General features: G+C 45.4%; 1 protein-coding gene across 2 annotated transcripts in view; it reads right to left on the bottom strand.

Moving 5' to 3' along the window:
• APCDD1 (APC down-regulated 1) overlaps positions 1 to 10,723 on the bottom strand; it is a 31,403-nt gene extending 20,680 nt beyond the window's left edge. For both annotated transcript variants that reach the window (XR_005056691.2, XM_017656510.3), the window contains exon 1: positions 10,247 to 10,723. Coding sequence is in view for 1 of the 2 variants with exons in the window: in XM_017656510.3 (XP_017511999.1) it covers positions 10,247 to 10,304 (58 nt within the window). In the remaining variant the exon portion in view is untranslated. The remainder of the gene's footprint in view (positions 1 to 10,246) is intronic.
• Positions 10,724 to 12,052: the final 1,329 nt, after the last annotated feature.

Raw genomic sequence — 12,052 nt, forward strand, 5'->3', positions numbered from 1 at the left:
AGCCTGAAAAAGTCAAGGGTGAACTATTCAGCAACGCTACCATGGACATCCATCTATACTGTGCCTTCTGATGGAGTATGCGTCACAGTTTCAGTTTTCATCCTCATCCGTCTGATAGCTGTGTTGATCTCTATTAGCTCTGAACTAGCGGAGGCACAGAGATATTCACTGTACCTCTGCTAAACTCAATAGCTGTAATTACCTTGACGATGAGAAAGATTTCCTGAATTCTGTTAGGCAATCAAGGAATGAAACACAGTTCAACTTGCTGTCCAGTAGGTCAATCGTGTGACCAATTACACTGTGGTTAACTTAACGTTGATTTTCATTCAAATCATGAGGCAGTGAGAGTCAGGGAAGAGTCACTAAGCATTCCATAAAAAGCCTTCATCTCACTATCAATCAAGCTATGTTCTAAAAATTGATGTGTAAGCCCGTTTATATGCTGCAAATGTTTTCCTGTAAGGATAATAAAAGCTCGGAGGACAGTAGATATGGATGAACTCTCAAGAGCCAGGCTGTGTGGATTTGAAACTGGATCTGCCACTTAAAGGATTTCAACAAATCCAAGACTTCAGTGATTGTTAAGATGCATCATTATTTTACCAGCAGCGACAAAAACACTTGCATTTAAACAATGACACAATGCCCTAACAGCCCTGAGATGCCCATGAATCATGCAGGGCAGTCCCAGACTGCTTTGACATTTCTTTCAGCTATTCAAAGAGATGTGGCAATGTCTCTTGCCTTCTATTGCATTGCTTCACCCGTTGACAGGTAATCCGTTTACTTTGTACGTTTGCTTTGTGTGTATCTCAATAATAAAACACAGTCACACCTTTTTGTGGGTATCTGCCTCTCCAAGGAATTCACTGTTGCTAAGTGAGCAAATACAGAATTGTAGTTATTCCTTCAGTGATACTTGGTTTACTGATGTCAAACGAACACTCCCCTGCTCTGTTTTCAGGCCTGCCTGATTTTCAGTAGCTCTTCTTTTCAGAGCTGAGAGTAATTCATAAGTGAGCTATGGAGAAGAAAACCAAGCATACTTGGCTCAAACATTTATTCTGTTTTCAAAACTGACCTCTCTGCAACCAAACTATAAATACAGAGTAAAAGGACACATAAATGAAGTGACATGATGACAATATAAGCAGCTGTGTCCCGCTCTCCCAGTGTCACCCCTGACGATCTTTCTCTGCAGGCTAACGGATTGAAACCCCTTTCCACCAGAGATGCACATCCATTGCAAAGATCTTAAAGCACACAACAAATCTATCTCTTACAATTAGTGCACTACACTATTAGCATTGATACCTTAACAAATTATTATACCCTGTCCAGGCTGCAGTCTACTCATCTGCAAAGAGGGGTTAACATCACCCATCTCTTAGGTAGGTCTCAGAGCTCACTGAAACCGCTTTCTTTAGCACAGGGCCTGGCACATAGTTCTCATTAAATATTAGCTGCTATTACTTTAAATAATAATTAGGCTCTTAGGCTGACCTCAAAAAGTCCCTCCTAAATAATACAACAATTAAAATAATGGTAAAAGCCACCCAGAGCCAGGCTCACTGTGAGGACAGAGTGCTCAGGGTAAAGACAAGGAGCTCCCAGGCTCTATGGCTGTTGAGAAGTTCTACTAAGTTTAACAAATACTATTTACTATTACTTTGTATATTTTAGGGACTGGAAGCATTAAGTATCCAGAGAAGTGTTTCTGACCTTGAGGATCTTAAGGTCTCACTGACCCCGATATCAAAGAACAAGTGTGGAGATGATGAAGAAGGGCTCTGGGAGGGAAGTCGGGGGTTCAGAGGTGGAGAAGTGGGAGGGTGATCAGGTCGGGATTTGCCCGGGTAGTTCATAAGGCTAGAGTCACAGAGGAAGGGGGCCTACAGAGATGCTTTTTAACAACAGATGGAAGAAATAAAATCCCAGAACCACCAATATGAAGCTCACTAGAAAGTAGGCAAAAGATTAACATTAAATTACTTGGTTTCTAGGAACAATTGTCCACTTCACTATTGCTCTTATTGGCCAATTAGCAATGCTCATGAACCTGGCAAGGCTGTCAGTGAGGGAGGGCGAAAGACTGAGCAGCCAGATGGAGAACAGTCTAGTCGGCAGAGCTCCCAGGACACAGTGATTTAGGGTTCACACTCTAGGGTGATATCGTACTTTTTGGGTGGAAAAAAGTGGGGTTTGTACTTATTCCCTATTTACCTCTTTCGTTTGAAGTACCCACCACCTTGACTACCCTTATGGGGCAAATTTAAATGAGTCAAGTGAAACCAGGAGTTGCTGTGAGGTAGGAAATACAGTCTCTTTGGTCTGCAGTCAACTACTGATTATAGTCTCCAGGATTTACTTGGCTTACCTGGTGTGGGCAGTGTGGATGGTCTTAAATTGCTCAGAATTAAAAGGTCATTAAAAACACCAAGTTCAGCTGCAGGAGAGGCCAAATGTAACAGCTCTATCCTTATGCCCCAAGCTTCCTTCTCAGGATCAGCCAGTGTGCCCTCCACAGGAGACCAACCTTAGACTTCTGGTCAACTCAGGGCTCTCTGTGTTCACTGTGTTGCCCTGAGTATGTCAACTCCAGTTCAGTACTGAAACTAGCAACTTATTCTTTGAACAATCAGAAAGGTATCGGAGGGTCAGGCACTGTTCTAGGCTGGAAACTACAAACATTATGCCCCGTGGGAGTCTCAGCTGGGAGAGAAACCAGGTCTCAAATGGACTTGTAGAGGGACTCATAAGATAGAGCACTCTCTAAATTCATGATCATGGCTTCACGAGGAGCAGCTGTGCATGGAGGCGGTACAGGCAGAGTACACAGCACTTCCAATGCAAGGAGGCAGGCAGGAGGGGTTTGTGTGGGAGGAACTTAAGACACCTCAGGGGGCCACCACAGGATGGCCCAGAACAGAGTACCAGCAAAAAAGGGCAGGGCCATGTTCAAGAGTGCCATGTGTGTCATGTGGGGGGTGAATAGGACTGGCAAAGTAAGGAGAAACTACCAAAAAAGATTTTAAGCAATGTAATGGCCCGATAAGAATTCCACTTTGAAGAGACAGTTTTTCCCTTTCTGGAGGGATGGAAACAGACTCAAAGCAGGAAAAATCAATTATGAAGCTACTACAATGGTTATGTATCATTTTTTCACTGAACATATGACAAAGTGAGACAAGGGGACCTCTTTCTATAAATAGCACTAGATATTTTTTTTGTGGCCTTGGAGAGGTACTGACCATCTTTTGCATATTGTGGGGAGAGGTATTACCAAGAAGTTATTTTAAAAGAAAGGAAATAAGAGAGGAAGGGAGGGAGGGAGGGAAAGAAGGATGAGGAGGCAGGAAAGCAGGAACCTACACTAATTTAGCACATCTTGCAAAATATTTATATGTCCTACTTTAATCATCCTGGTACTTAGCAATGCAATACCCAAGGATGGCAAATGGCTATAATAGTTTCTATCTGAGTATATCTAGTATTTAGAATAATAAGTATACTATTATATATAATAACTTTTAAAAACCTCCACTTAATTTGTTATTTGTGTAAGTGGAATTGTTGGCTAATCACAGTATTTCGTCGTTAAAAATTCTGCCATTCTACGTTGACTGCAGCTGACATTATGATCTTTCTCTGATGATTCAGGTTCTTAAAGTGGCGTAAGGTCATTATTAGTGCCTGTAGGATAGTCCCTTGGACACAGAGGTAGTGAAGGGAACAGGCAACAACTCGATTTAAGCCATGAAAGGGTTTCCCCTCATTTTGCTTTAAGACAGTGAGAAAGTACATGTGTGTTAGTGCTCACACAAATAACATCGACGTTTTGGTTAATTAAGGCATCTACATGTTTCGGTTAATTAGAAGACTGGTTAACAGGGTTCCCATTCATTAAGATTTTTGCTATAAATGAATCAAGGAAAAGAGTATCTCAAAGGATTAAAAAACAACCTGTAAGAAACTACAGTAAGAAAATGGCTATGGGTTTTCAGTCTCCAAGGTGCCTCTGGTAAGTCATCTAATATATGCTTTTCTCTATATAAAGTAAAAACTACAATAAGGTGATAACTAATGTTTGTATAATACTTGACAGTTCACTTTACACATATATTGTTTATTAAAGGCTAGCTCCTATGCACGTGTAAAATGGAATGAGTGGAGAACCACTCGTTATGTTGCATCAAGAGCCATCCATGAGACGAGCTACACTGGAAGTCCTCCAGTTCCCAGTCCAGTGGAATTCTGAGTAAGTCGTTATCAGAATGACTTCATGTAAAATGGTCTCCAACATTGTGGGTCCCATGGTCTGGGCCCAGACAAAATTATTATGACAAAGGGGAAGTTTCTTTCAAGTAAGTGTGGAGGAAAAAATAGACTCTGGAAGGAAATTTTTCACCTGTTGAAAACATTAATTCCCAAAGGCTTTAGGTTCAATTTCCCCTTCCAGAGAACTAAATGAGATCCTGGAGTTCTGGAGAGTTTACATCCATGTGTGTGTCTGCATATGTGTTGTGTGTGGGTGTGTGTACGAGTGATTTACTTCCAAGGAATAAAACACTCCACAACAGTAATGCAAATGACTGTACAGTGATCTTAAACTACTATCAGAATTGCAATAGTCTACTGTTCAGAGAGTGAAAACTACCAAGGATATCAAATAAAAAAACCAGATTTCCCAAAATGAAAGTATAGGATTGGCAATGTACACAGAGATTTATACCCTACATATAAGGCCTTTGTGACCAGGGGACTGGCCACATCACTGAATTCACCAAACTATGCATTCAGAATGCAGTCCTTAGCAGAGTTCTCAACGAGGACAAAAAAGAGTATTTCTGTGCTAGTCATCTCCAGCAAAGCTTATTCCTAAACCCATGGTTCTCTCAAAAAGCCAGCCAGCCAGTATACCAACAGGGACCAAACAGAAGGGAGGAGAGGACAGCAGGCAGTGACTGCTTGTCTTTTTAAAGTCAATATTCATTCATTCAACACATAGGTGAGTGCCTACTCTGTGCGAGGTATGGACCATTACTTATGTATGAAAGGAAAAGTGAAATTCGACAGGATACTCATGTCCAACTCCTGATTTTCTGGTAACAGTTAAAAATCTGAATTATCTAGATATATTCTGGAGTTTTTTACTGGCTTATCTAGAGTGAGAGCCAAAATTCCAGACCATTTCATATGTAATAAAATGTAAAATTAGTTCAGAAGGAAACTATTTTCAAGCACACTTGGGACTGAACCAATCTATTGATCAAGTTATTCTCTATATGTACACTTTAATGCTTAAAAAAGACAATTTCCAAAAAGTATTATGTCAAAATACATCAAATTATGAACAAAGTTTGTCTCCGGATACGGGGTTTGGAATAATTCTTTTCTTACTCATTTTGCATGTTTCTGGACTTTATGTAATGTGACATGTATTACTTTGATAATCAGAGTGAGAAAGTTTTCTCAGGTTAGAACTGGTGTGATATGTAGAAATTCAAAACAGATAAAATGTGACTGATTAGATTAAATGCAGGTAATTACTTAGCCATTAAAGTGCCTGCCCAATTAAATAAGCAGTCTTTACTGTTAATGTGTGCTTTGAAGTGGATACTGCTAGATAAACTCCAGCACAGTTTTCCATGTTTTGGAATAAAAAAGCACACATGTATCATCAACATACTAGATTTTCCTACATGGGTAGTAGCTGTGCTTACCAAGCTCTTGTTTTTATTTCCAATTTATTTTTGAGATAAAAGCTAAGAGAGCTGCTTCTGCCAATTTTTAAACCTTTTCATTTACAAGTATTTTTCTCTGTGAGGAATATAATAAAGTTAAGGTTTCAAATTCCTGGCTCTATTTAAGTATGATTGAAAATGAGGTAATTATCTGTGTCACTTTCTTCTCATACCATGGTCCCCAGGCTAGACACTGGGGTTGAACCACAGACTGCAAAATTTATGTTGGGTACGTAGCTGACTGCAACTGCCACACCGGTGCTCTTCAGCACAGTTGGTGATGTGTGTGCATCGTGTGTGTGCATGGTGGGTGGTGTGTACATAGTATGTGATGTGAGTACACAATGCATGTTGTGCACATGGTGCGTGGTGTGCATGCATGTGTATGTATGATGAGGTTTGTTGGTATTCTCAGCAAAGAAAATCCTGCTCAACTGCATACAGCCTGCCATCCTCCCAGCTTCGGGGCTCTACAATAAGCTTTTCTTACCCAACCCTAGATATTCTCCAGGACTCTTCAGGAAAGGGGGAATACACTGCCCCTGTCCCTAGCATGCAGTGGCAACCGGCATATGGTAGGTCCTTATAAACATACTTGTTATATGAATGGTTAGCTGAATGACTAAAACTGGAAAACCCTTACCGAACAGAGCTCCCTTACTAATTTTAGGGTGACACCGTATCATTTGACCTAGCTATCTACCATTTGATCAGAATAATTTTAGGCCCAGATTGGCGAGAACTAAACAATGACTGGGATATATAAACTCTTGATATAGTACGTTGTCCCTGGATGATGATGGTAAGTTTTTTCATTGAAGCTTTCTCTGTAATCACTTCTACTCTATATGTAGTCTATTGAAGACATGTCCTGCGATGTGAGCCTTTAGCAGGTGTATACAATCACTACAGTATGTTTTTATAATTGTCTTAAATGTAAGCTTGATTTGATTATATCAAACTGTCACCAGTCTGTCCCTAAAGAGTGTGTCCTTATGCAGTCCTATCACCCACCTATATTAGTTTTTTTCTCATTTAGAGAGAAAAAGAATGAACATGGTTATTGTAGGTCTGCCTAGCCACATGCCTGAAGCAAGTCAACTCACCTCACAGGAGAATATTTAACTCTAAGACCTCTGCTCCCATTATGTGCCATTGAGCCATATTTCATTTCAATTTTATAACTGAGAGGGAAAAGGTGCAGGAAAGGCAATGCCTTCTTTATTACAAAAATGTCTTCAGTAAAATAGCATTTCAAAGATGCCTATTTTACCCTATTTAAATGCTTCCTCATATTTTCTTGGTTAAGCTATCATTTGGTAATCTACAGTTTTTTTTTTAAGTTTTGCTAGAATGTGCTTGAATGAAAGGGAATAGCTCAAAAGTGCCTTCCCCTTTCAGAAAAATCAATTACCTCTACAAAAGTAAACAGCAATGGGGAACAGAATGTCTCCCCTCAAACGCGCCTGCTGGCAAAGAGAAGCAGCACTATGCTGTGCATTAAAGCACCACTGATTCTAGAATGCCTCATGCTAATCTGTGTTTCTGGAGCTGAATGACTTTTGCAGTTTTTCATCTAAGCAAAGAAAACAGTGATAATGGATATCTTCCAGCTGCATACCTTCATGACATTCAAAAGGTTTTATTTGGATTAAGAAATGCAGTTGTTTTCAGAAGTTGAAGGAGAGGAAAGTAAAACTGACATGTATACTTTTAGGCCATCAAATCTTGAACTTGAGTCTTGCACTACATTTACAGTTAAAAAAAAAAAAAAAAAGCAAAAATAAACAACAGGCCCAAGTCTAGCCAGAGCCTAATTTACTCGCCAATGGGACCTGAGGTGATTTATGACTTGTAATGAGTTGAAATAAAAGTAACCAACCAACTGAACAAAGACTGGATGCCAAGCATCATGGTTTCCATAACATCCCACACAGAATCTTCATGAAGACCTTATGCACTATTTAATCTTATTAATTTGACTTGCTAGTGGCGCAATTAATCAAGACAATATCTGAAACTAAATTTACTGAATTCTAGCACAAGTACACTCATAATCATAGAAAATGTTTTTATCTACCAATTGCTACCATAAACAGACAAATGGTATCTTACCATCAGCAAAATAAAATGCCTATGTATCAGGAAAAAAATCCTCAGTCATTCTAAAATTTCAGGTAATCTCCTTCAGATTTACAACTTGTATTAAAATATATGATCAAGCTTGATCTGTTGCTACAGAATATTTAAATCCTTGTAAAAATTGTAGAGTGGGACATACTCATCAAGCCATTCTCTTGGGTGAGGTTGATTAACACCCATTTTCAAGCAAGTATAAATCAGGAGGAAAAAGGGGAATGGGAGAATACCCAATTCTTTCCAAGTGCTTTATATTATCTTAATGAATTATGACAAGCCTTTCTTAAATCCCAAGGATTTATACATTGAACTATCCCCTCTGTACGTTTTCTTTATGAGAGTCCCAGGATCTAAGTTAGTCTTTGAGCAACTTCAGTGTTAATAACTTTGCAACTGAAGATTTACTTCGAAATTGTGTATTTTTGTAGGGTTAACCACATTACTCAATTAACTTCACAAATGTCCTTTATCTTATGTACTCATAACACACATGTGCACATGTGCACACACGCAAAGGGTCTGGCCCCACTGTCCTGCTGTTCACAGTGCAGCCTGCTCCTTACTCTCTCCCTCCACACTATTCCCCTCCCAGCACAACTGGATTTGGGTAAACCCCTGATCTCAACGAGTTCAGGCCAACTCAGACTCAAATTTGGAGGCTTAGGGCTATGATTGAGCCTCACTAAGAATATATGTGGGCTCTTGTTACCAGCTATTACAATCCCAGCTTAGACTGGTGGGGTCAGAAGTATAATTACAACCCCACCTCACAAAAGAGGGAGAAAATTTGAAGTATTTTCTTCAGCTGGTCCAGGCTGCATCTTTAAGAATCACTTTTGTAGTCCAAAAGGCAATGGCTTTATGCAAAAAGTTCTGTTTATGTCAAACTTCCAAGTAATTTTTCATTTTAAAGTCATTTGGCCATATTATCTTCTTTTGTTCATAGATATCACAACAGATTTTCTAAGGGGACAATTTTCTCTGTTTCATCTCTGTTGCCCTCTTTTTTCTGGTGTGTGTGGCAGCTGCTGTTTGATCTGTTCATTGGCTCTGATTTGTTTCATGTTTCAGCCAAAGATTAAAACTGCTCTGTAATTCTAAGCAGATGGGCGTAGGAATGCAACCCTATAATTATACCTTCTCTCTTTGGCCTTCCATCCTGACTTTTCAAGTTGGGATCACTGGGGCCTGGTCAGAGTACACCTTGGCAATCAGGCAGGCAGGTCAGACCCAACAAGACACCTCAGCAGGGCCTGCGGAGCTGTGCTGTGGGAGCTGCCTGCCCCAAGCAGGACTAGGAAGAGCCGAAGACCGAGAGTATAGTGGGCCCTTCCTAGGTCATCATGGGGGTCCCAGCCCGGTCTGCAGACCCGGCTGCAATGCATTCTGAAGCTCCAACCAGCTGCAGGCTCTGCTCAGAAACTCAGAGGGTCCTGGCGTGATCTACGGAGGTTTGGGTGGCCTCGCTGGTGTTGAAGAAGGAGAGCCAAGCTCCTGGTGGAGACGGGCTGCTGAAATGTCAGGTGTCCATCATTAAGGAAAATTCACTCAGGATTTACTGAATCAGTGCAATGTGTTCTGCCTTCTGTAGCCATGATCAACACCAATCTACCACAAAATTTGAGCTGGTGACCCCTGTGCAATTCTGTTTTACTTTTCTCAGGGCAATTCCTGGGCCTCTTTTAAAGCGCTGATGTTCTCTGGCTAAGGGAACCCCCTGAGAAAATGTGGCACATGAAGCACAGAAAACGATCACGCAAGAGCCTGAAGGAAATAGGGTTTCAAGTTCCGAAGAGCCTTAGGAGACCGGTTTTAATTACTAGACCTTGGATGTTCAGAGTCCCCGCAACCTTGAAACTACACCCAGTACTTGGGAGAGAACCACATCACCACGCCTACAACAAACGCTAGTCCTCAGAAGGGCACACAGAAGCACCAGCGAGCCATTTCTCCCCTTAAATGATCATGGTTTCTCTTTACAGTCACATAAAAGCTTGGCCCACATCAAAAGCCCCTCTGGCACTCTGGCAACAGGGTCACCATGCCTGCGCTTTCATGGCAGTCTATAGTTTGAAAATCCAACATTGTAGATTAAAGTTTTCCCTGGGACTGGACGCAATCGATTCAGGAGATAAAAGATGTCTGTGTGTGAGCTTTGCAACTTCCAGAAAGAAGACTCGAGCGGCACAGCAGCTTTGGGCGCGCTGGGGAGAGGGCTCCGCGCCTCGGAAACGCTGTTACCCTCGCCCAGGAGTGAGCAGGGGGCGCAGGGCTCCGCCCGGGCTCGCGGAGACAGGAGCCCACTGCGACGCGCGGCGTGCGGGCGCGGCTCCCCGGGCTCCCACCCTCCCGGGACTCACCGTGCAGCGCAAGGGCCGGGAACAGGTACTGGAGCAGGAGGCGACACAGCCAGGACATCTCCAGTCTTCCTTCGGAACCTCCTGCGCGCACCGAACCGCCGGAGTCACTCGCCGTCCTGGGGCCCCGTTCCCGGCAGCGGCCGCGACGCCGCGCGCACTCTGCGCTCCCGCCTCCACCCGGGAGGTCGCGCCGGTCGGCGGCGGCGCCGAGGCAGGCGAGCGCCCGGGCGCAGGGACGCTGGGCGGCTCCGCGCCTCCGCCGCGGCCCGTGTGCGGCCGGGCCAGGCCACGCTTCAGGCGGCCGCCGTGCGCCCCATGCCCGGGGGCCGCGGCGCGGGGGCTGCGGGACGCGCCCTCCCTCGGCGCCGGGGGGCCCCGCGCGCCCGGCCCGGCCCTGCTCGCACTCCGGGCCTCTCCGCGCCCGGCCCGGCCGCGTCCCGCCCCGGCAGCCGCAGCGTGCGCCCCTCGGAGCTGCAGGGGCTGCCACCGCCGCCGCCGCCGCCCGCGCGCCTCTTCATATTTCCCGAGCGCCGCCGGCGGGGCGGCCGGACCGCGGGACGGAGGCGGGGCCGGGGGAGGGGCCGGGAGCGCCGCCGCGCCGCCACCCCCCGGGCCGCCGCCGGGGCTGGGGAGCGGGGACTTGAAAGAGCGCGCTGGGCGCCGCCCCCGCTTCTGCCGCGAGCCCTCCTCCCTCTTCCCTCTTCCCCTCCCGCCTTCTTCTCCGCTTGCAGCCTCCTCCGCTTCCTAAACCTCCTCCCCGGCCTCAAGTGCCCTCTGTCGCCTGCCCCGGGAGCAGCGCACCCCCTCTTAACTGCCCCCCGAGAGTTGTCTCCGGCGACGGGCTCTTAGCCCTTGGCCCCGCGCTTCGGCCGCCAAAGGAAAGTGTCGTTCATCCTCCCGGCCTCCACGGCGGCGGCTCTGGACCCGCGCTCTTCGCTGGACGGGGTGGAGTCACCACTTGCGAAAGGTGTTCATAAAGCGCGTGGGGACGCTACGAGGCCGCGCGTCTCGAGTGAGATCGGAAAGTCTGCTCGCAAAGATCGGGGCGGCGCGCGCTTGGGAGAATGAGAGAAAGAAACGAGATTAGAGAACAGAGAAGCATTTTGAGTTCTGGACAATTGCTCGGGGTGGGGATGCTGCACTGCCGGCTCGCTCCGCAGTGCGAGGCGTGTCCTAACTGAAAATCCCTACCACGGCGTAGTGTCCGGGCCCCCCGGGGAGCTCCGCAGCCTGGTCGCAGGTCCCAACCTGCGACGGGGAAGGTGCAGGCAGCCGGAGCCCCCCCTCTTGTCCTCCGCCCAGGAGGCAACTGTCTTGTTGAAGTCGCAGAGCAGCACTCCTTGTCAGCCCCGGAAAGTGCGCTACGGCGCGTTCTCCGATTCCCCCTGTCCCCAGCCCACACCTGGGCTTCATGTATGTCCGTGGGTTGGTGGGGTATGCTCAGTTTAACGCTGGCTTTTACGACACGGAGGCAGGAACAGCTTCCACTCTCTTAGTTCCCCAGGGAGCTGATACAAGCTGCTCTCCGTACACGGCAGCCCCTCCGCTGGGTTGAGGTGCCCAGGGCTCTCAGACAGACCCGAGGTCCCTCCCCTGCGAAGGTCCTCTGGGGGCCCTTCACCGCTCCCAGGAGGCCAATCCAGTTTCTGAGGCTAAATGTCACCTCTTCATAAGGTAAGCAGCCGCAAGACCAGATGAACCCAGAACATTTCTTGACTCTGCTAATGTTTTTCACAAATATAACACTTAAAAAAGAAAGCCTCACTACCCGAGTTTTCTGCCGTTTGAACAATGTAACAATTCAAC

This window comes from Manis javanica, chromosome 9 (assembly GCF_040802235.1).
Source record: "Manis javanica isolate MJ-LG chromosome 9, MJ_LKY, whole genome shotgun sequence".
Lineage (NCBI taxonomy): Eukaryota > Metazoa > Chordata > Mammalia > Pholidota > Manidae > Manis > Manis javanica.